This window comes from Jaculus jaculus, chromosome 1, assembly GCF_020740685.1.
Source record: "Jaculus jaculus isolate mJacJac1 chromosome 1, mJacJac1.mat.Y.cur, whole genome shotgun sequence".
In the NCBI taxonomy this organism is placed as follows: Eukaryota; Metazoa; Chordata; class Mammalia; order Rodentia; family Dipodidae; genus Jaculus; species Jaculus jaculus.
The window spans coordinates 281,129,496-281,154,118 of NC_059102.1; the positions used below are offsets into that span (position 1 = coordinate 281,129,496).

Sequence of the window (24,623 nt, forward strand, 5' to 3'; positions counted from 1 at the left end):
CCATGTTGAATAACACATTAGGAAATATCCCAAATTTTCTTTACAATCTAGTTTTGTTATCAAACAGGATCATGAAAGAAATTCTAAGGAAAGTGAAGAGGGGTAGTAAGTATTCACAGCTATCTATGGAACTAAATCAGATAATGGAGTAATCATGAATTTACATTCCAAGTAATCAAAAACATTACAATGCAAATATCTTGTGTTTTTATATGGTGCATATAATTTCCAGCATATAATTCATTTTTTGATTGCTTATTTGATTTTTCTCCTTCTCCCCATCCTCCTTTCATCTCTTCTTTCCTTGCTTTCATCCTTCCTTTTTTACTGTTATTTTTTTGAGGTAGGGTCTCACTCTAGTCCAAGCTAACCTGGAATTCACTATGTAGTCTCAGGATGGCCTCAAACTCACAGTGATCCTCCTACCTCTGCCTTCCAACTGTTGGGACTAAAGATGTGCACCACCACACCCGGCTCCTTTCTTCCTTTTTTAACTTTACAGATTCTTGTCATGTAGCCAAAGCTGGCCTAGAACTCCCTATAGCACAGACTATTCTTGAACTTATTACCGCCACCACCCACTTCAGTTTCCCTAGTGTTGGGGTTATAGAACTGTACTACCATACATAGTGTTTGCAATTAATCTTAAATAGAAAATGAAAATTTATTTTAAAAACTAACATATGTTTTAAAAATTACAGTTGTAGGAAAAGTATAATAGCCAAAGTCTGAATAATCTTTGTATAAGAAGAATCCTTTTTTATTTTTATGAGGAAAATCATTTATATTCATATGCACATATTTCATGAATAAATATGAGTTATGAAAACTTAAGTAGGCATAACATTAAAACAATTACCAATTTCAAATCAAGCATTTGTTATTTAAGTTCCTCAAGTATTAATTTTATATTTAATTCATTCTTAATAAAATGAGGATTTACAAGCAGTATCCAAAACCTTTCCCAAAACAAATACAAGTAATTTTTAAAACTCATTTGTATCTCCTAAAATTGGTGTACCCTTTCTTGAAAATTAAAATTTAGATAAGTGAATTGCTGTGTAATATTTTACAGCAACATGGTATTATTTGGTTGCATACTAGCAATTTTCACTTTGATTGATCACAGTTCCAATTTTAAATGGTAGAACCCATGTTAAATATTCTGCTCAAGTCAAAAGCAAGGGAAATAAACATCAATCATTAAAGATCCTCAATCAATGGTGAATGAATAAATAGATTGTGAGCTTAAAAACTTGCTTTCCACAGCTCCAGTATTAAAGCCAAGCAGTCAGCATTTCAGGGAGATTTTATTCCATGGTGAGATTGCTTTGGCAGATAACAAAAATGCTGTGTGATATTGTTAGCTCATAATTCAGTGGAAAACCTCTACCTGGTTATTTCCCACTTTTGTTTATCATTTAACACAAAATGATCCAGCCAGTTACACCCACCCTCTAGGAACCCCTCTCTATGTTGTATGTTGGCAGTCAGTTTTGTACACAGGCTTCAAAGGTTAATGTCCATGTCACATAATTTCTAAGCTGGGACCACTTGCAGCAGCAGATAAACTCCGGATGCATGCACAGCTTTGTGCATTTCTGGCTTTAAGTAGCTGTCAGGTTTTATGTAGAAGCACCTTGATCCACTGAGTCATTCCCAGCCCTGATAGATCTATCTTTAAAATTTGAAGATTTCTTATATTGTTTTATCCATAGTGGCTGCACCATTTTACATTCTCATCAGCATTGTACAAGTGCTCCAGTTTCTCTCCATCCTTACTCGCACTTGTTATCTGTGCTGCTTGGAATGTAAATATATGTCCCCCATAGCCTCAAGTATTTTTGATTAAGGTTAAGCTTCCCACTTAAATCCACAGCAGTCACCTGGAAAAGGTGTCACTGGGGGTGGATCCTGAGGTCCAACCCCAAGGTATGTTTGGGGCAGATCATGATTTCAGCCCAAAGTTATGGAAAGAGCAGTTTGACCCATGACAGTCTGTGCTTGCAGGTGTTGGTGTTGGCTTGTTGCAGTTGTTTCTCTCTGCTTGGATTTATGGAAGTGAGCAGCTTCTTCTGCCGTTCATGGAGTGGCCCCTGGATTCATAAGCCTAAATAAAGCCTTTCTTCCCATAAACAGTATCTGGTTGGATGTTTGTCCTAGCAGCTTGGAGCTAGCCACAACATTGTCTTTTGTTTGGTTGATGATAGCTATTCCAACATATGTGCAGTGATGCATCACTGTAGTTTTGCTGATGACAACTGCTGTTGATCAGCTTTCATATGCCTGTCGACCATTTGTTTGACTTCTTTGTAGAAATATCTAGTGCTTTATTTACTCACTCCTGAATGCTAATTAGTGAAAAGTTTGTAAATAATTCACAGTGCTTCTAAAAACTGAAATTTAGAAAGAATGTAATTCTGGGTGCTTCTTTTATAAAGGCCAAGTTCAGAGCCCAGAGACACTGCTATAAAAAGCAACACTGCTGTGGCATTGACAGTACTCTGCAAAAGAAGCCCGAGAAATGTGGGCCAGTTGGTATTACCCCTGAGAATCTGTAAAATTGAGTAGAGCTCTAACCCTCTTAAAAACTAGGTAGAACTATGTCATTCCTAAATGACTCCACTCCTTATTATATTTTTATTTTCTACTTCATTTTTTGTGTTAATAAGTTTCTTACAGGGTGAAGGAGTTTTCCTGCCACTATCCATATTTACAGGATCTCCATAAATGTCTTTAGAAATTCTGGGGCTTCATAGGCACGACCTTCTATCCATCCATCCATCCATCCATACATCCATCCATCCATCCATCATCCATCCATCTACTTCCAATTATGCCCAGGACTTCATGTAGGCAGAACAAGGATGAACTTTGTTATCAGATGTGTCTGTCCACTCAAGGTCCCTCCCTTGTGTTATTCTAGTCATTCTCTTCTATGCCATCTTTACTTGTATCTTCTCTTTCTGGAAACAGGGAAACTAGCCCATTGGCTTAATTGGAAAGGAATGATGATTTTGTTGGCCCGTCTGGTCTGCAATAACAAAGAACACATACTATTCACTCCTTGGTCCCCTTTCTGGGTGATACACCCCAACTCTTTTGTTAGTATGAAATATGGTAATGGTAAACTTGGTTAAGCTCTATGACTAATGCTTCTTGGCCATATTACCTTGAGCAATTCAGGGAACCCCTTCAACTTTCCAAGTGTTCACTTTTAAAATAAAGATAAAAATGCCTTTCAGGGAACTGGCCTAGTTCTTAAAGGAACTTGCTTACAAAGCCTTCTGGTATCAGTTCAATTCCACAGCTGCCCACATAATGCCAGATATGTATTTGCTTGCTATGCAAGAAACTATGGTACACACACACACACACACACACACACACACACACACACCTGCAAGCAAATAAAATAGTGCTTTTCAGAATTATAGTGAGAAGGGGACATCCTAGACTTTTAAATTTGAAAGCCTCTCTTCAATTGAAAACCTGGCTTCTATATCATTTATTCTGTTTCAATAGAATCATCTGTTCCTTTTCCATATTTTTACAGTGATTGTTTCAGGGGTAGAAATTGAGAGAATTTTTAAAATTTCTTTATAAAACAATCTGTGTATGCCTTTTAGAACTCTAAATTAGGAAAATTCACAGCAAAATATGCCCTCTTGTTTATGTTTCTTTAAATTTATTTTTAAAGTAACCAATTTGATAACAATAACTTATTTTGATATCAATCTATAGAGTTTGATACTAAAGATAGTGGAGTAAAGCCAGGCCTGGTGGTACAGGCTCATGATCCCATATACTTGGGAGACTGAGGCAGGAGGATTATGAATTCAAAACCAGTTTGGAATACAGAGTGAATCCAAGGCAAGCTTAGGAAACTTAGTGTGATCCTGTTCAAAATAACAACTAAAATAAAAGGCTGGGTATCTGGGGAACATCCCCAGCACTGCAAGTCATTGGTGCATACTAATAAGTCATATGGCTCGGTTTTAACAAATGCTGCTCTGAGGTCTGTTTGGCGTGAAATCTTGAACCAGGTACCTTACCTTTCTAAAGCTCATTTTTTCATCTTTAGAAATGATTATTTACATAAAGTGGTTATGAGTATTTATTAATATAGTAGATATACAAGCTCGCTTCTACTTATAACATCTTTTAGGTTATCTATTATAAGATCAAGTCAAACTTACCCTTGTCTCCTAAACCTTCTCAGATATTAGGAATGTCTAATAATAATTCATGTTCTCCATGATGTTTGTCATAAATGTTCTTTAGCATCTTTATACCCAAACTATAGTTTGATGAGTACAGGCCTGATATTAACTGAGCTTTATGTAATTTTATTCGTGAACATTTGTCGTGGACGTAGAAGCAATGCAGTACTCTAGGGTATTGTGAGGATCACAAATGCAAATAGAAAATGGAGTTTACTCTGTCAGCTTATAACAGAAGAAATAGTATTCAATTGAGAAGTGAGAGATCTGAAACTGTCATAGCTTACTCCTTTCTCATCCCTAATATTTTCATCTTTTAGATAAAGAGGGAACTTGTTGATTTCTGAAGTTCTTTTAGACTCTTGAATTCTCTGATTTGCATGAGTAATAGAAAACTTAAAAGAAATAGCATCTTGGCACAGATCAGGCACTTAGTATGTAACAGAGCCATGTGAAATGGTCATTTTGCAGATCCAAAATATCAAGTTTATGCAAGTTTGTATGATTCAGTCTAACACTTTGGTGCTATGTTTTTCAATGATGGTTGAAAGAACATCAACGTAATCTTCCAGTAGGGACTGTTGTATGAATTACAGTGGAGTATCTCTCTAGCATCATTATTTTACCAAATGATTTAAGAAAGGAAGAAATACTATTCAAATAAATTTTCCCAGTTGCTGTATATCTTCCTGGCTCTGTGCCTTGGCTTGATTCTATTGCAGATCCTGTCTAGAAATGATGGATGGTGGAACATTGCAGAGCTGGTTCAAAAAAGCTTGTGCATGCATATGTAGACATGACATGCATCCAGACTCAGCCTATGGTTGCTCTGAATGATAAAGGTACCTTTCAGATGGTAAATGGGACAAACTTGGTAGTATTAGGTTTTCAATTTCAGAGACACCAGCATAATAAATCAATGCACCTAAAAACTTCCTAGGGAGATTTCTTATTCTTTAACATTTATTCAGTATAACATGTTCCAGTGTGTTAATGATTTAAAATTGGTGGATACACCTCTCCCAATCCTTCTTCTCTCTAAATTATCAAGTGAATTTGGTCAACTATTTAACTCTGTTTGCTACACATCCCTCAATTTTAGGTGAGTGTAAATTTCAGTACTTAACCCAGGCCATAACTCTGCCATGAGGAGTAGTAACACACACCACAATCACAAGAAGTTTTTGATATGCAGAGTGCATTAGTTTTGTTTGACTGGTTGACTACCAATGCTTATTAACTGTCAGTTCAATACAGCACTCTCTCAGTCAGTGTACAAGTGTTTTCCACATAATTTCTTGTGTTACTCAGATGTATTTGAAGGTTCCAGGGATTGGAGTTCATTTTGATGCAAATCAGTGCATAATGTCAATGAAGAGCTCTAATGTTAGCTTGTGCTAATGCTGACTTGAAATCTTCTTGCTAAAAATTTTCTTATTTTGTGTTTTGTTTCAATATAGAACAAATCGACCTTTATACTCTAGTAATAATTATTGGAATACGTGAAGGGAAATTTGTTCTTCTCTTAAATATTTTCTTTCTGTAGAAAATATTTCTTTATCCTTCAATTGTTCATTGGAACATCAATGTTTCCTTTGAATATGATATAGATCCCACATAAGCCAGACACACAAAGGTGAGGCAAGTGCAAGATCATACATGCCCACTAGGTGGCACAACCATCTGGAGTTCAATTTTAGTAGCTGAGGCCCTGAAGTGCCAGTTCTCTCTCTGTCTCCCTCTGTCTTTCTCTTGCCCTCTCTCTAAAAAATAAAAAAAAGACTTCCGGTCAAGATGGCGACAGCCTAGCTGCACTAGAAACAACAAGGGAAAAAAAAGATAGATGCAGATCCTAAGAAGAGAGCTGCCCCAACATACCTCAAAAGGGGCCCAACTGAAACTAAAGACAACTGGCGAAATAAGCAAGGGTGATGTTTTCCTGTGAACCGGATACCAGCACAAAGGGGAAGGAGATCAACACAGAGAAAAATCAACTCCTACCAAATCAGAGAGCCAAAGCCTCAGAGGCCCCCAACACCTCAGCACTGAAGCAGACCAAAAATGAACCCAACATGGCTCAGGGAAATCTTGCGGAAGAGGGGGCGGAAAGAATGTCAGAGTTACATGTTGGGTCATGATTTGCAGAGACATTTATCATACTAATAACTGGGGGCTAACTCCACAATGCACGACCCACTTTCAATAACAAGGAGGGTCTAATGGGAGGGGGTAGATCACAGATGAGCCTAAATAATGGTACCAAACTGCCTGTATTCACTGAAATGAAAACTAATAAATTAAATTTAAAAAAAAAATAAAAAAAAAGTTTCTACTTATAATAAAATATCCTCTTACAGATAGAATTTGAATACATAACAACTAAAATAGGAACAGAGTAACAAAGCTGCAATGGGCATATTGGTAACCACAAGTGCATTGAACTGCAGTACACCTGAGCTCAGAAGGAAAGGGCACTGACGATTTTAATATTTTCCAGAATGTTTTCTGCATGCAAGTTCATTGAAAGTGGAGAGAAGGGGATGGAGAGATTGATCAATGGTTAAGTCACTTGCCTGGAAAGATTAACAACTTGGGTTTGATTCCCCAGTTCCCATGTAAAGCCAGATGAACAAAGTGGGACATGTATCTAGAGTGTGTTTGTAGCAGCTAGACGTCCTGGCATTCATTCTCTCTCTCTCTCTCTGCTGGCAAATAAATAAAAATATTTTTAAGATAGCACTGAATTAAAAAAAAAAAAAAAAACAACTGGAGAGAGGCTGGAAGTGGTGGCACACACCTTTAATCCCAGCACTCGGGAGGCAGAGGTAGGAGGATCGCTGTGAGTTCCAGGCTATCCTGAGATGACAGAGTGAATTCCAGGTCAGCCTGGACTAGTGTGAGACCCTACCTCAAAAAAAAAAAACAAAAAAAAAAACTGGAGAGAAGTTTCCAATCTTGAAAGCTTGAAGAAGCAGAGACAAAAATTTCACCATAACAGCTGGACAGTGAAGAAGTTCTGAAATGGAGAGAGCTACAAAGGTGGTGCTCTAAATTCTGAAAGTAATTTCTGTTTGACGTTCTAGCTAAACTCTGACATGAAGATGTGAGCAGACTGCCAGATACCCAGTTACATATATAACTGAACACAGAATCCTCCTGTGCATATCACAGAGGACATGGTTCCAGAGTTGGAACTGTGATTTAGCTAATTGACTGCTACAGGAATCAATTTTGAAGAAATATAATAATTCTTAGTCTCTACAAAATATAACTTACAATATACAAGATACAAAGCAACAAGAAGGAAGTGGAAAAATTGAAATCATGTGAAAGGGAAAATTTAAGAAATGGGGGTCAGTCTCAACATGAGCCAGGGCCTGGAAGTATATAGCTGTTACAAATATGCTAAATTCTAAAGGAATATCAAATACATCCTGACATAACCACTACCACTTTAAAATTTTATTTATTCATTTATTATTTGATATATAGAGAGAGGTAGAGATGGGGGGCAGATAGAGAGAGAGAATAGGTGTTCTAGGGCCTCCAGCCTATGCAAATGAACTCCAAACACATGTGCCACCTTGTGCATCAGGCTTTGTGTGGGTACTGAGGAATTGAATCTGGGTCTTTTGGCTTTGTAGGCAAGTGTCTTAAGTGCTAAGTCATCCCTCACTACCCATTTGACATTTTTATTTGACAGAAATTCTTATTTGCAAATTCAAAGGTCTTGAAATAAGGAGATGGCTAAGTGGTTAAAGGCATTTACTTACAAACCCTGACTTCCCAGATTTGATTCCCCAATGCCCCATGTAGAGCCAGACTCGCAACATGGTTCATGAATCTGGAGTTTGTTTTCACTGACAGGAGACCCTGACATGCCCATACTCCCTCTGTCTTTCTCACACACTCTCTCCCACTTTAAATAAAGCAATAGATAAGTATTTTTGTAAATCTCATATTTTATTAGTTCTATCATTATTAGCTTTATTTTGGGTAAAGCATTTGTCTTTATGAAAGTCAGAATATTAAGAATGTATTATGAGGGCTGAAGAGATGGCTTAGCAATTAAAGTGTTTGCCTGTGAAGCCAAGGGACCCAGGTTTGATTCCCCAAGACCCATGTAAGCCAGATGCACAAGGGACACATGCATCTGGAGTTCGTTTGCAGTGGCTAGAGGCCTTGGCATGCCCATTGTCTCTCTGTCTGTCTCTCTTCTCTCTATCTCACTCGCTTTCTGCTTGCAAGTAAATAAAATAAATAATTAAAAATTAGCAAAACAATAATGTGTTATGAGTACTTCTCAAGATTGTCTTGTTATTGCAGACATAATTCTCTTGCAAACATTTCAAGGGCTATGTCAGATGTGCTATGTTGGGATTTAAAGTTGAATTTTTAACCCACTCTTTACATGCCTTACTGGTATCCTGCTAGTTTCCAGGCATAGGTACATGTCATTATTCTTGTGTTCTGCTTTCTCTGCATTCTGTTCTAGTTTCTTTAACTGTCATGTCAGCTGCCAGACCAGCCAGGCAGCACTCTGCCAAATCCTCACCTCTATTGGCAGACATTCTTCTCTAACCACCTCCATCTTTTCCTTTAAATAGAAAAAGCCCACTGCTTTGTTTAATATTTAAACTACTTTGTTGATTAGCCTTTAAAAACAAACCCCAGACATATTCTCTTTAAATTCCTTAATGAGTTACCTACTACTTGAATGTTTTACCTATACCTTTGGCAGTAGTTTTTCTGATAAAAGACAAGCACCCCTTTAGCTGTGCGAATCTCTTGGTGGTGTTGGTCCTGTGAGGTTACTCTGTTATAAACCGTGTGATCGTGTTTCTGTGTCAACATCCAGCTGTGCTAGAGGGTCCTTATCTGAGAAGGTTATTACTCAATACTTTTCAATGTGTTCTCTTGGATTACCAAATAACAAATACTAGAAAAAGGTATAAAGTGACAAAGCAATGCAGGAAGAGAATGGCTATCTCTCCCCCCTTCCCCCCTCCCTGGAGCAGAGAAGGGATCCTTGAGGAGTATATTAAACACAGGCTTCGAGAAAGGACATGAATTTACCACCAATATGAAGACATAGGTGGGAAATCCCTGGGCTCACAAGCCAGCCATGCTAACCCAACTGATGAGGCCCAAGTTCAACTAGAGATCCTGTCTCAGTGAATAAAGTGGAGAGTTATTTGAAGAAGAAACTCATTGTTAACACTGCTTACACATCCGAACAGACAGACAGACACACACACACACACACACACACACACACACACACACACACACACACAGAAGCTTTCATATAGGCATAAGGAAGTAAATCCTTGGAAGTAGCTCCTCCCCAGAAGATCCTCAGATGAGACTAAATTCCTAATTCCTAGATGAAATCTTGCTGCATTGGAACCAGGTAATAAGTGTGTGCTGTTATTAATCTGACATTACACTTTTACAGAGCAACAAATAAATAACACAAATGGCTATGGCTCTATGGTGTTATAAAATTCAATCTATCTACATAATGTGAACATTGAGGTGATATACCCAACTCAAACTCATTTCTTGGCATCACATTTGGACTAGCCACACTGATAAGTCAGTAACCTGGAGAGTCAACAAAATCTTATACTTATTCATTTCTTCAATAAACTGATATTTTAAAATACTATTCACCAAATCTATCTTCTATCAAATAGTCATGACGTTATTCTGCTTCAAACTTTGTTAATGGATACCCTTCTATAGAACAAAGCCAATACTATTAGATAATTAAAAATCCCCTTTCATTTTGTCTGTTACTACATTACTCTCATAACTATATCTTTCTAAGTCCAATCTTGTCTGTCTTTTCAACTCATTTTTTTACATAGATGCTGAAAGGATCATTGAGAGTGTACATGTAATTATGCCAATTTTCTGTTTGAAGCATTTCAAAGGCTCCTAAGTATATGAAAAGTCATGGGCTCTACCACTCTGCCATGTTTTCTAAGGATTCTCCTACTTATTTCTACAGCTGTGGTTTGCCATTGTCTCACTGCCATATTGTTCTAGCCATTTGGCTCAACCTATATAGGCCTTCTTGTCTAGAACATTTTTAGATTCTCTTATCCTCTCCTCTACAGCCTAACTCCTATTTGCTGTCCACCTCAGCATTGTCTGTGGGAAACATTTCTTGAGCACATCCCCTTTTAAGACTGGCAAAATGCTCTGCTACTATGCCTTATGGCTGGTGGCACTTTCTGTCCTGACACTGCCTGAGGATCGGCCCTTCTCTGTTTACCTACAGTGTTTAGGTGATGTTCAGCTTGTTTGGGCAATCATCACGTCTAATTCGTGGTTATGTTCACAGAACCTACCTAGGAAAGATAAATAGTAGGTATTCATTAACCATTTGTTGGTAAAAATCAAAAAAGTAATGCCAAACAGTAAACTCATCTGTCTTGGAAATAAAATGGGCAGTTGTGAAACCAACTTCTGATCTTTATTGGTTTCCTATCTAAATTACCAAACTCATTTTTTTTTAGTTTTGACATATTAAAGCTAAATAGCTTCTACTTTAAAATACAGAAACTGGCAGCATGGTCTTCCAATGAAATTCAGTTTCCGTGAAGAATTTGGCATGTGACAGGAGGAGTGACAGAGCACAAGGGCACCTGCGACCACACTGCGAACTCCAGGTCAGCCTGCGCTAGGGTGAAGCCCTGCCTCAGAAAAACAAAGATAAAAAGTAAGAAGGAGGGTGATAAAAACTACTTCCCATGTCTACACTGACAAAGGAGAGGAAGATACTCAAGCCAGAATTAGAACCCTGGTTAGTGCAGCCATGATCTCTGAGAAACTAGAAACATGAACCTCTCTTTTCTTAGGGTATATACAAGCTGTTGGGGAATTATGGTGTAGAAGAATTTGATTTTGTGTGTTCACGACTGTGTGATTTTTCTGTCACTTAGGTTAACTAGGTCCAAAGGAAACCAGCTTTGTTAAGGACAAGGCAAGCAAATAACAACAAGTGTATAATAAGCTGTTCAAGAATGCTAGTCATAGGGTCACTTTTTGAAAAGTAATAATGCATGGCACCATACCCTTGATTTTTCAGTGCTTATCTGCAGTGATGTATGTGGGAAAGATAACAATTCAGGAGATCTCTAGTAGTCCCTCTGTGTTCCTGCCGTGTCTGTGTGTGTGTGTGTGTGTGTGTGTGTGTGTGTGTGTGTGTACTCATGTGCACATGTGCCTACCTTCTTGAGGTCTTACTGTGTAAGGCACACTCAAAGCAAATTAAGACATCAGAGAGAGAGAAACAGAAGATGGAGAAGATTTTATTTTTCTGTGCAAATGTATAAAAGCCTTAGTTAACCACAACACAGTTGAAAATACAGAAGACTAAAGAGAAAGATTTTTTAGTTATCACATGACAAAACATTTTAAGAACAGAAAAGCAATTCACAATGACAGTGGCAATAGAGGCATCAGAATTGCACAGAGGAAGAGACTGTGAGTGAGCATTTTTCAGATATATTTGGTTGGGAATAAGTTACATGGTCTACAAGTATATATTTGAATATGTGAAGTGAATGTGAGAAGTGCTTGCCTGTGAAGCCTAAGGACTCTGGATCGAGACTCAATTACCTAGGACCCACATTAGCCAGATGCACAAGGGGGCGCATGTATCTGGAGTTCGTTTGCAGTAGCTGGAAGCCCTGGCTCACCCGTTCCCTCTCTCTCTCTCTCTCTCTCTCTCTCTCTCTCTCTCTCTCTCTCTTTCTCTCTCTCTCTGTCTCTTTCTCTCTCTGTGTCTGTCGCTTTCAAATAAAATAAAAATTAAAAAAAAATTAAAAAAAAACAAACTGTACATAGAGTCTTTAGTGACCATCTATTTAATACTTCTTACAGATACTTATGAATGCAAATATTTGGGGGAAAATTTTCCCTCATGCTCCTTGTCCCCAAAAGATCTCACTTTGTAAGGTACATCTAAAACAGTGGTAGGATCCATGCAGACTTGGATGCAAGGGAAATGAGTATAAAAGAAAGATTGCAAAATTAGTCACTCCCAGTTTTAAATGATGTCCAGTGTTCCTCAGGATATAAATCTGCCACATAAAATCTTTTGCAATGTAAAAGAGAACATGCTTTCTTTATGTCCATAGCATGTCATGTTTTCCCTCTGCTTATCTTAAGTGTATTAAGATTCACCTTTTAATTTCCATAGAAAAGTACTTTATTAAAATAATTAAGACTCATAAGTATTTGGTAATATCCAAAGGATAAATGATCTTAAGTGTTTTCAATCCAGAGTAGCTCCTGAAATGACATCTAGCAGGCCACAGCTTCTTAGTTGGGTTTGGAATTAGTTCAGAAGGTCTAGAGCACTTTTCTTTTCAATAAATGTAAATAATGCCTCTTTTGGAATGATACTTCACCAAAAGATATTTTGTATAAATAACAACTAGCCAGTGAAAATTTGATAGAAAAGTCAACAAACTCATAAATTTAATAATTAACAAAAGTATTCTCTTTGTGTGCAGAATGGAAAATGCCATAAGAAAGAATTAATAAAGAGCTATGACTTTTTGAACAAGAGGTTATATGAAATCAGAAATTATACTAGTAAGCGTGGTGTGAGCATGGCTACTAGATTGTTCTCTTTTCACAGTATTAAGAGTATTATTTACTTTCTCATCTCTTTTATTTCTGTACTTTTTTCTTTTTGTGGTGCTGAGGATTGAGTTCAGGGCCTCACACATGCTTAGGCAAGTGCTTGGCCACTGAGATACACTTCCCACTCCCACTGTCTTCTCATACATTTATCACAGAGAGCTGTCAATAATTCATTTTAATAGCTCTGAATGAAAACATTCATGGACATAAAATAGTTTATAGCAATTTTAACACTTTTATATCTTACCTACCTGATGGGAATTAAAAACATGCATGAATATAGAGTTATACTGAATGAAGCAAACTTACAGTAGGAAAGAATGTGTATACAAAAAGGGAGTGGGGAGAAACAGGCTTATTAATTGCAATAGAAAGCATTCAAATATGGAAATGTCAAGAATGATGGGACATTAGTGTTAAATAATGAGATATTTCTGGTTATAGTAAAAACATGTCTTTTTTCATTTTTAAAACTAGAATGGGAAAATATTTTATATAGACTCAAAGTATTTGTGATTTGCTTAAAATAGGTTGTGAAAGTATTTTCATTTTTTTGATGGTTTTTATTGTTTGTTTTTTTTTCTTTTCAAAGACCTAAAATGAAACATGACATTTATTAAAATTCAGTAGCTTTTCCACAAGAATGCTCAAATGTTAGTCATCTTCCTGTTCACCCCACTCCACCACAGGCTCGTCATTCATACGCAGGACGAGGTAGGAAAGTAGCTGAAAGAGGTTCTGCCATAGTAAGACTGAGACATAAAAAGACAGTCCGCTTACGTCCAGCTCACAGCGCTCCCCTGCGAAGGCCACGTTGCACAGGCACTGGAATCTGTTGAGTAAGTCCTGGCACAGGCCTCCATTGATGCAGGGATCCGAGGCACACTCATTGATGTCTGTCTCACACCTTGGGAATGAACAGAAGCAGAAGCCCAGGGCTCTGTTGAATATGTAGGCTATAAAATGGAAAAACAGTGGGTCTTGTCTACATAGAACACAGGCTTATCTTTCTACCCACTTGCTTTCTACACATTGGATGCTTTTAGGGATTCTTTCAAATTCTTCTAACTAATTTTGAGTTTAATGGAAATAATGTGCACACATATTGAGTTAATTAGAACAAGAAAACAGGTGCAAATATTTAGAAACCAAGAGGAAACTGGGTCATGCATAAACCAGTCTCTCCCTTAAGAGCAGTAGTGGGTTTTCCACCTTGTAAAATGCCCAGTTTATGAGGTGCACATAGGCATCATGAGAGCCAGGCTGCATTTGTCAGCCTTCAGCGCCCTCAGGCTACCCACAGAAACACACACACACACACACACACACACACACACACACACACACACACAATCTAGGAGATTTTGAATTATTTTCCAGTTTTTACATAAGCAAAAGTAGGTAATTGAAGAACTCACTTGATAATAAGTCTTTATTCTAATATCCAAGCAGAATTGCTGAAATTTCTGATGATTTTCAATGGCAAAAGAAGTATCATCAATTTTAAAGTAAATTGATTTTTGATAAATCAAATTGATAAATTTGATTTTCCCCTTCCCTGGGACATCCATCATCCTTTTTCATTTAATTTCACACCAACATTTTTACCTTTTGATTTTTAAAACATATACAAATAAATATAAAAATTATGCATATTTGTGGGGTAAATACCATGTGATTTTTTTTTGTTGCTGTTGACTTTTTTTTTTTTTGAGACAGGATCTCCCTCTGTCTCAGGGAGCCCAGGCTGGTCTTGAACTCACAGTGATTCTCCTATCTCAGTCCAGGAGTACTGGGATTTAAAGGCATGGTCAGCACTCCTGGTTCACCATGTGCTATTTTAATACATATATACATTGTGTAATGTTTAAATTAGGTTGAATAAATCTATCTCTTCAATAATTTTCTGGTGGAAACCTTTGATATCTTTTCCTCTAGGCTTTGAAAATACTATTATCCAGAGTTAACAACATGATTTCTTGGATATTTATTGATTAATTTACCAGCCAGTCATTCAATAGACTTTTATTTCATATGCCAAACACTGCTAAGGCTTCAGAACAGAGCAGTAATGAAGGTATCTCTAGGACTTTAGAGAACTCTTAAAATCTTAGCCTTAAGAACCTCCTCACTGCAGCTACAATGCTAAAGTCTGATTTAAACCAGTTAAAATCTTGTGCTCCTTCTAAAGTCAGAAATTCCATGTGTGGGTCAGAAACTAGAGCTTCTACGCCCAGAATGAAAAGGGATGAGGTATTGGAACAGTGCAACTTAGGTCTAATGAAAGTGAAGATTTATTCCAAGGACAACAGCTCCTTATCCCGCTGGATACCAAGCATAGCTGAGAAATTTTGTTTTCCTTTTTTGGCTCTGGCTCTGGGATGGAAGGAAGCTTCCCTGATTAGATCCCTGCAAAACTTACAACTCTCAGGAACATGCCAAGCACTCTGTGTTCTGGGTGGGCCAGCATGTTCACACAGTCCATCATTAACAACCTACTGGCTGACACTGTGAAGTTGGAGGTTGAACCAGGCAGGAGAGAAGTCAATTTGTTAGAAGAATATCCACAGATGCTGCACAAACCTCATTTCTCTGTCTTGAGAGTACTCAAAATCTTCTAGTCTTTTCTTCAGTTATTCTTTTTCATTTTTAAACTATTCTACTTTGAACTAAACAATAAAAAGCCAGATGTACAATAAGCAGCATTGGAGCTTTCAGTAGAAGATAAATAATGAGGTCCAGTACAGTGCTATAGGATTTTTATTTTTAACTTTACAGAAAAGATTATATCTCAAAAGAAAACAAAAATAAAAACAAATAAAAAGACAATCATAGATGGAAAGTCAAGATAAATCCATGAGGCTCCACTGAATTATTTATTGACTCTTTAAAACATCACTTTGTGACCCACCAAAGGTTAGTGGTAAGACCCTACTGCTAAAGACACCTTATGTGGTTGACATGTAAAATGGAATGGCATGGCTGGAAGTTGGAAGACAGGCAGTCCCCAGAGAGTCAGCGACTAGTGCCAGAGGGTGCTACATGGGTGACTGGGGGAAAATGACCAATATCTGTCCAAGCAACTCATGGTCTAACCTACTTAGCAGCAAATAACCTCTTGTGATACCCACACAAGTGCAATAGTGGCACAAAGCCATGGTGGGGAACAAACTGCTCTTGATTTGGCTAACTGATTCCCTCAGGGGTACAGGCCCATAGCTGGAGCTGGGAAACAAGTCAGAACCATATCTAAACATAAGCCCACTCTCCATTATCAAGCTATCATCAATCATGGGGTACAAGAGGGCCTACACCTATTAAATTCTCTCTAAAAAAGTAAGGGTTATCTCATTTGATCTGGTGCTAACTTACTCTCCGTTGGAGAATCTGCTTCTCTTTTTCAGATAGATATAGATCCTAAGGAGAGGGCCACCCCATCATACCTCAAAAGGACCCCGGATGAAACTAAGAAAAATTGGCGAACAAGCAAGGGTGTTGCTTTCCTGATGAACCAGATACCAGCACAAGGGTGAAGGAGATCAACACAGAGATAAATCAACTCATACCAAACCAGAGAGCCAGAGCCCCAGAAGACCCCAACACCTCATCACTGAAGCAGACCAAAAATGAACCCAACATGGATCAGGGAAATTTTGTGGAAGAGGGGGCGGAAAGAATGTCAGAGCCACATGTTGGGTCATGATATGCAGACATTTATCTTACCCATAACTGTGGGCTAACTCCACAATGCATGATCCATATACCTCAACAAAGAGGGGCCAAGGGGAGGGGGTAGGTCATGGATGAGCCTAATAATGGTACCAAACTGACTGTATTTTCTGAATACAAACTAATTAATAAAAAATAATAATTAAAAAATAATAAAAAATAAAGCATCATTTTGTAACAGAATAATTTATTCAAGTGAAAAGTTTCCCAAGAAAGGAAAACTAGATACTTTCATAGATTTCATGTCTCAAATCAGTAATTTGAATTTAAGTGACAAGTTTTAAAATGAATATATATCAGAGAACAGAGAAATATTTGTAGCAGAGAAAATAATCCAAAGTTTTGGGTGATCTCTATGTGTATTATGTTATTGGCTGAAATTGATATTAAACCAGAAAGCAACCAGCATTTGAAGGTAGTTAAGGAGTTATCCAAATTTAGGAAAAAGGATATATTTGTATGATCTGGAAAACATAACGAACTGAAAGTCAACTAAAGATTGAATTAAATCTTTGCATGGCATAGCATGATGGAACTGGGAAGTGGGGCATAATTTCCTTTTTCTTTACATGCATATACGAAGTTGGACGTCTTCTGCCTTACCCTTGCTGACATATGAGATGAAGGAACACTTTGAATTTGCTCTCAGCTGTGGTGTGGAAAGATCTACTCATGCCATTGTGCTAGTAGGTCCAATAGATGATCAGGGTCTTTGATGGCATCTCAAGCCCACTGCAGCATACATTTAGATGAGCACTTTTGTTTCACTTAGCCTCTTAGTTTACATATCCTCAATGAACATGTTGAAACCTTCTATATAAAGCTATAAGAAGGAGCGATGATATTGACAGGTGTGTGGAATAGTGTTGAGCAAATCGTTGACTGTTATCTAGTCTATAGAAAATAAGTACTGGTTTCAGGTTTGGGGGTGAAAGACCTTTACGAGAATCTAATGAAAGCTTTAATATTCTATTTTTCTCTCTTTGACATCAACCTCCCCACCTCCCCCAAGACAGTCAGTCACATATCTGAGTCTGTCTTTTCATCAGGTTACAGATTGTCATACACCAGCGACCAACCTTGCATGAGGCAAAGAAGAGTTGAAAGGTTTTTTCAGGAAAAGTAGAGGTGTTTGTACATTTTGAGCTAAAGTTAATTCTAGAAGGCATCTTTTAGATGTGTTTTCTTTTACTTCAAAAGCAACCACCATATTTACAATGTGTATTAGAGTAAATGGGAGGGGCAATCTACAAAATCAGAAGTACTTTTAAGAAATAAAAATGAACATTATATATTTTAAAAATTGTGTTTCCCTATTTGAAGTCTTGGCTAGTAAAACATTTTCTGTTTTGACCTACATTGTGATTTTTCTTCTGCCTGGACCTATATTTCAAGATAGATTTTCCTGTGGCAAATGCATTGAAAAATTAGAAGAGGAAATGGATTCTAAACAATCATACTATTCTGCAATACAGAATTTTCTCCCATAAAGTACTGATGTGACTCACCGCTCTCCAGTGAAACCTGGATGGCACATGCACTTTAAGTCAGCATGGAACTCTGTGCAGTTGCCCCCGTTGTAGCACGTGAGATTGGTCTTCTCATTCCCACAGAATGCTGAGGGGAGTCTGCTGTGTCTGGAGAGATAAAAACAGCAGCCACAGCTAATCATCTTATTCATTTTATTGAAGAAGACTACCTTTTTGAGAATGTTCACATATGTAGTAAATACTAAGCTAATTAAGTACTAGGTCTGGAGGAGGTATAAATACTGAAGTGTGCTGTGTTACCCAAGCATCATGTTCTTCAGCAAAAAGTCCTGCTGAAGGCTATTGCACCCAGCATGGCTATCCATCTTCCATTCCACAGTGTTCATTCCTGAGATAAGATCTATGCCACAGGATGGCAATAAATTTCAGTATGAACAGGAACTCACTATAGCTAGATTTGCTGTTGCTTTGCTAATAAATCAACAAAGGCCATAGGAAAATTGCATCTCTATAAAGGCCAGGAAAGCAAGGACAACTCTGGTACCCAAGTACTGATGTGATTTCTCTGTTGGCTTTCAGAGCTGAACTACAGTTGCCCTGCCAAGACTCTCTGCTCCCTTGCTCATAATTCATAGCTTCGCAGAATGCAAGCTGATGCTATCCAGGAGGCTTGTGTTTTACATTCCGTGTGCCTGTGTGTGGCTGCTTTGCACAGCAGTGAGACTGTACATGGTAAAGAACCTACATAGAAGGGCACAAAGAATTGCTAAAATCTAAGCAGAACATTATTAGATAAACTGCAGAGGTTTTAAAGGGACTGATATTTTAAAAGATTTTACATTTTAAGACAGTCTCTAGTCTTTTGACCCACTGTGTATGTGCATAGTGTCTGCTTTAGAGAACTGCTGAGCAAATTCACCTTCTTCCTGTCATGAGAAACCACAGGACCTGATGATACAAATGGGTCTCTTTTCATAAAGCTAATCAATTCTACTTCAAAAAGAAGACATCATAAGGACATTTCAAAAGAGCCAAGATGCCAACTAGCTTTGAAGACGTCAATTAGCAATGCAAATAGGAAGTATTGTGCACATCATAGGGTTAATAAACAGTTTCTGCATTTCATTAGATAGTACTTTTGAGAACTTAAGTCTTTAGAACTTGGCTTTGATGAACAAGGCAGGAAAAACATTCTGGAGAACTGTTACTAGGTCATATATGCTTACTTAACCCCAACTCACTGTAGAATACTGCTGATTTTGATCCCAAATTTATCTTGTTTTTAACTAAGCAGGTTAAAATAAATGTTAAATCACAGGATATAAAATCCTACCAAATGCCAAGCACTTTGTAGCTATCACTGTGCCTGACTATAACAGACTCCCAGCAACAATAAACATGAGGATATATACAAGTTCTTATGAACATGGCTACATGTTATGCCTACAAGTAGATTCATGTAACTAGGGAACAACTCTGAATTATTTTAATGTCTACACTGCAGATGTCTCTGCCCAAGTCCTGCGATGGATTACTTGTTAGTAATAACCCTCTCACCTCTCCATAATGACTCAATTACTTAGGAAATTTAAAGCAGTAGAAGTTGTAAAAATAATAATGACTTCTACTGACATAGAACACAGAAGCAATGTCACTTATAAAGGAAATATTCTTTTTCTTTTAAAAGCTCTGTTTATATAGCATAAAAAAGAGGTGGTTTTAAGAATTTCTTGTAGGTTTAGCAAGGCACTGTGAAATACTTTGAAACAGACAAAAGAGACAAGTGAATGTTCTCTTATTACATAAAAGGCCTTTAGGATGATCTGATATTGTTTTGGTACATGTCTTAGATTTTTGTTACTGAGATATATTATAACTGTAAGTTGTATAAAAGCATGTTAAGCTAAATCAATTCTGTCATCAAAGTGTAAATAAATTTGTCTATAGGCAAACAATTGATTATTAGCCATTATAGTGAAGATTATTTAAATGTTATTTGTCTTATACTATAGAATATTAATTAAGTTTCCATTTATGACTGGATCAGTTTCCTCATTTTTGCTTTTATATAAATCTATAATCTTTAGACTGCCCTTTGAACTTTTAATAGCATAAAAGTTGCTTATTAATACATTGATTAATTAGTAAAAAGTAAATATTTGAGCTGGAGAGATTTCTCAGTGGTTAAGGTGCTTGCCTGCAAAGCCCAAGGGCATGAGTTCAATTCCCCAGTACCCATGTAAAGCCAGACGTACAAATTGGCACATGCATCTGGAGTTTTTTTGCAGTGGCTAGAGGCCTGCCATGCCTATTCTCTCTCTGGTTCTCTCACTCTCTCTGCCTCTTTCTCTCTCTCCATACATAAATATTCTTTAAAAAGGTTAATCTTCGAGCCATATTCATAAAGTGTTTATGTGACAGTCATAATTTTACTTTTTCAGATTTTTATTAACTATATCTTCCTGACACCACCCAGGGAAATTCTTCTTTTCCTAGGATAATAAAACTCAGCTTTTTAGCCTTATTGTAAGTATATTGTTTCCTGAGTCCTTAAGGCTACCAGACCCTGACCTGTATAGCTTGTAAGATGTACTGTAACTAAGGTCATTAAGAAAGCATTGTAATGAATGTTTGGATGAGACCTTACCATTCAGACTTGGAGATTATTTGAACAATGCACTTAACATCTTGTTACCAGGTCAAAATATCTGAGTAGAAGCAGCTTATGGGAGGAAAGTGTTTATTTCAGGCTTCCATTCTCAGGGGATGCTTCATCATGGTGGGAAATGCACATCAGAAGCAGGATTTTATTACATACCTGCATGGAAGTAGTTTAAATACTGGGCTTGGTTCTGAGCAACTGAACCTCAAGGTACACTCCTAGTGACACACCTCCTCCAGCAAGGTTTCACCTCCCAAAGGCTCTACCATCTAGAGACTGAGTATAAGGCTTAATCACCAAAGCATGAGGGTAGGAGAGACACCGTGCATTTAAACCACTACACTCAACAAGATAAATCCCATCTTTATTTGATGGAATTGTGATGGAAGTTATCAAAGCCAGCCCTGTTCAGCATGTACATATGTATACCTATGAGAGGCAGGCTTCCAATTTAACAAGGATAATGTTCAGCACAGTACCAAATTCTAAATATTACATATAGACTTTCAGCTCACCTGCAAAATTTTCCTGTAAAATTTCCAAAACAGAGGCAAGAATAACCATCAATTTCACTGATGCAAGTGGCTCCATTTGCACACTGATGACCCTGGCAGTTGTCTAGATCCACTTCACAGTTCACACCTGTGTATCCAGGCTCACACCTGCACGTGTAGCTTGCAACTCCATCAGAGCAGTTGCCATGGATACAGGGATTAGAAAAGCACTCATCCATGTCGAGTTCACAGTGTCCCCCTGACCATCCCAAGGGACAGGAACATTGGTAAGCGTTGTAAATGTCTTCACAATTTCCTCCATGCAAACAAGGGTTGGAGTGGCAGGCATTTAACTGTAAGCAGCCAGTAACTACTGAATGTGCAGAGACCTTGAGAAATTGCTCTTTCTGAGGTTTATTTGTGAAACCATGAACATTTTCAAAGTACGAGAGATAAATGCCTCCGATTTCTATTGTGCTTAGACAGGCTTGCAGGTTGTTCATCTTGTCAATAGCTGGGTCACCCACATAGATGTCTGTATTGTCCTTCAAGAAGTTCAGGCTTCCAGTAGAAACTGCACTATTCACAAAAGGTGCCTGGTTCTCTACTTCCATTTGCCACCTGGAGGTGTGGGCCAGTGGGTCGATCATGGAAAAAGTCACTTGGCGCCAGGTACCATCGTTTACTGATTGTAAACTTGTCAGATGTACTGGAGAAAAACTGTTGCCACTTTGCAATTGAAAGAATAATCTGGAATTCTGAATGCTAATATTAAGGAATTCAAGATCTTTTTCAGCATGCAATATAATCATATTTGCCTCACTTGTTCTGAAGCCAAATGTAATATTAGTGAGTTCTCTGGTAATATTTCCATTACTTCTGAACAATATTGCACTGCTTTGGCCATTCAAAACAGCATTTGCAATACCTACAGAGACAAGGAAGAAGTAATTATCAACTTTATTAAATTCTGAATGTTTTCTTAATTACCTTTATTAACAGTGGTGGCCATTAGGCTGTAAAATATTGATTGTTTGGTGAACACTAAGTACCTTGCTAGCTGTTTTTATGTTATTTCTAATACAAGTATTATCCATCATTACTTTGTGAAAGAAGTTGAGAGTCACAGAGGCTAACTGAGGTGTTCATTGTTTTAAATTAGTAAGACAGCCAGAATGTCACACCTGGATGGTCTGATACCAAAATCCAAGCCATATGTATCTTTTCTGTTACAACTGTAAGATATACTGATTTTTATTTTCCATTTGTTTCTATAAGTGAAGAATTGATTTTTGCGTGCATAAAGAAGTTGAGCACACAGAAATCATTCATTTAGGGCTGAAGAGATGGCTTAGCAATGAAGGTGCATGGCTGTGAAGCTTAAGGACCAGGTTAGACTCCCACAAACCCATGTATGCCAGATATACACGGTGATGCATGCGTCTGGTGTTTGTTTGCAGTGGCTAGAGGCTTTGGTGTGCCCGTTTTCTTTCTCTCTCTCTCTAATAAATAAATTTTTAAAAATCACCAATGTAGCTGTGGTGACAAAATAGCAAATAGTGGAGTTTGACTTCTGATTAAGCATATCAAGAGACAGGTAAAAGGAGCATTTTGAAATGATGGGTTTAGGGCTGGAGAGATGGCTCAGCATTTAATGTGTTTACCTGAAATGATGGGTGGATATATTTGGCAAAGTTCCAATTATGTGCAAACCTGCCAATTGCAAGTAATTTCATGTAATTGGGGAAAACATCCAACCAAAGTAATTTCACTTTATGTCCACACATTTTATGGGAGTACAGCACATTTGTCAATCTTACAGTATTTATTTCTCTAAATTGCTTTCCCCATTCTACATGATCATTCACTCACAACTTGTATCTTATAGGCTATCAAACCTTATCTTGACTTATTATCTACTGTACACATTCTTGAGAATAAAGAAGTGCTCTAGCTTCCCACCAAACCTATGGCTTGACTCATCCTCTTCTCACTGTCATAATGGACGCAGTGTCTTTGTCCTCCCTGTGGTCAGCCTTTCTAGTCCTGTGCTGAGTTCCTTTCATTTTCACTATTTTTAGAGATCTCCAAATATGCCTTCATTTTTTGCTCTGCATCATCAGCCCTCTTCCTTCTTTGTTGTTTTTTGAGTATTATAAAAGTATGCTGTAGTCACTACAAGTTTAGTAAAACACACACACACACACACACACACACACACACACACACACACACACACACACAAGACCCCTTAGCATGACTCTGACTGCTTCCCACCCTCCTGCTTTGTTATATGCTTAATCTCCTTACCATCAAAACCTCTAAGACTTTTGTTTTTTCATCTCAGTTTCTCATCTTGCATCTTCTCTACTTCCTCCCAATCACCTCACTGACATTGCTTCTGTCCAGGTCATGATGACCTCTCTGCTATTCAATCTGGTGGCCAATTCCCTACTCTCACTTATACTGTTTTTCAGTAGCAATTGACCATTAAACAGATTGCAAACCTTACTTGTCAGCTGTATACCCAACTACCAGCATCCTCCATTCAGACTAATTCTTAGTATCCTTTCTGTGTTGCTAAGGATGAAAATAACAACTATTGATGAGCTCAAGATTTTCTTTCATTGTCATCATACCAAGGAAGAAATCTTAAATTCTGAAACCATCTGCAACAATCTATGTGGTCTGACTTCTTGTTAACTGTCCAGCTCCATCTCATACCCCTGTGTTCCTCATCTGCATGTCATGGTGCAAACTCATTTTGGCATTTATTAAAGTCAAGCTTCTTTCCAACTTGGGCCATTTTCATTTGTGGTTCTCACACTTAGAATATTCTTCACCCAAATTTCCCCAGGCCTGATTCCTCCACAAATTACTGTCTGCTGAAATGTCAACTCCTCTGAGAACCTTCCCCTAAATAAGTCCTCCTTGGATCCATCCTCTATTCTGTTGCTGTCTTACATTTTCATAATTCTGTTGCTATTAGAAGCTGCTTGTCTTATCCTTTGACTGTCTTTCTGTGCTAGAGCGTGGGCTATGTGAGATCAGAGATTGTCTCTAGGGCCTCAGGCAGTTCTATGCCCGAATAATAGTTGGCAGGTTGTAAAAGTGTTCAGCAAATATTATTAAGTGAATAATATATTAAATAACCTTATATTTTGGAAAGTTTGGTAATTATTAGAGACCAAATCAAGAGAAAATTTGAGCAAATCATTCAGGTATTACAATGCAAATGTATTATTTATTTGGATGAACATCTCATTTATCTCATTTGATTTATTGGTTTGGGTTTTCGGGTTATTTTGTTTGTTTGTTTGTTTGTTATTTTTACTCAGAGATGACAGTAGGGATTTAGGAA

At 37.6% G+C, this 24,623-nt stretch overlaps 1 protein-coding gene across 2 annotated transcripts in view; it reads right to left on the minus strand.

Annotated features, from left to right (window-relative positions):
• The window catches only part of Crb1 (crumbs cell polarity complex component 1), a 214,155-nt gene that overhangs the window by 37,726 nt on the left and 151,806 nt on the right, over positions 1–24,623 (minus strand). Inside the window, exons 9-11 of one of the 2 annotated variants that reach the window (XM_045141128.1) lie at positions 21,284–22,190; positions 18,125–18,253; positions 13,668–13,794 (exon numbers count right to left, since the gene is read on the minus strand). In XM_045141128.1, coding sequence (XP_044997063.1) covers positions 13,668–13,794; positions 18,125–18,253; positions 21,284–22,190 — 1,163 coding nt within the window. The remainder of the gene's footprint in view (positions 1–13,667; positions 13,795–18,124; positions 18,254–21,283; positions 22,191–24,623) is intronic. The other variant, XM_045141129.1, reaches the window with a different exon arrangement.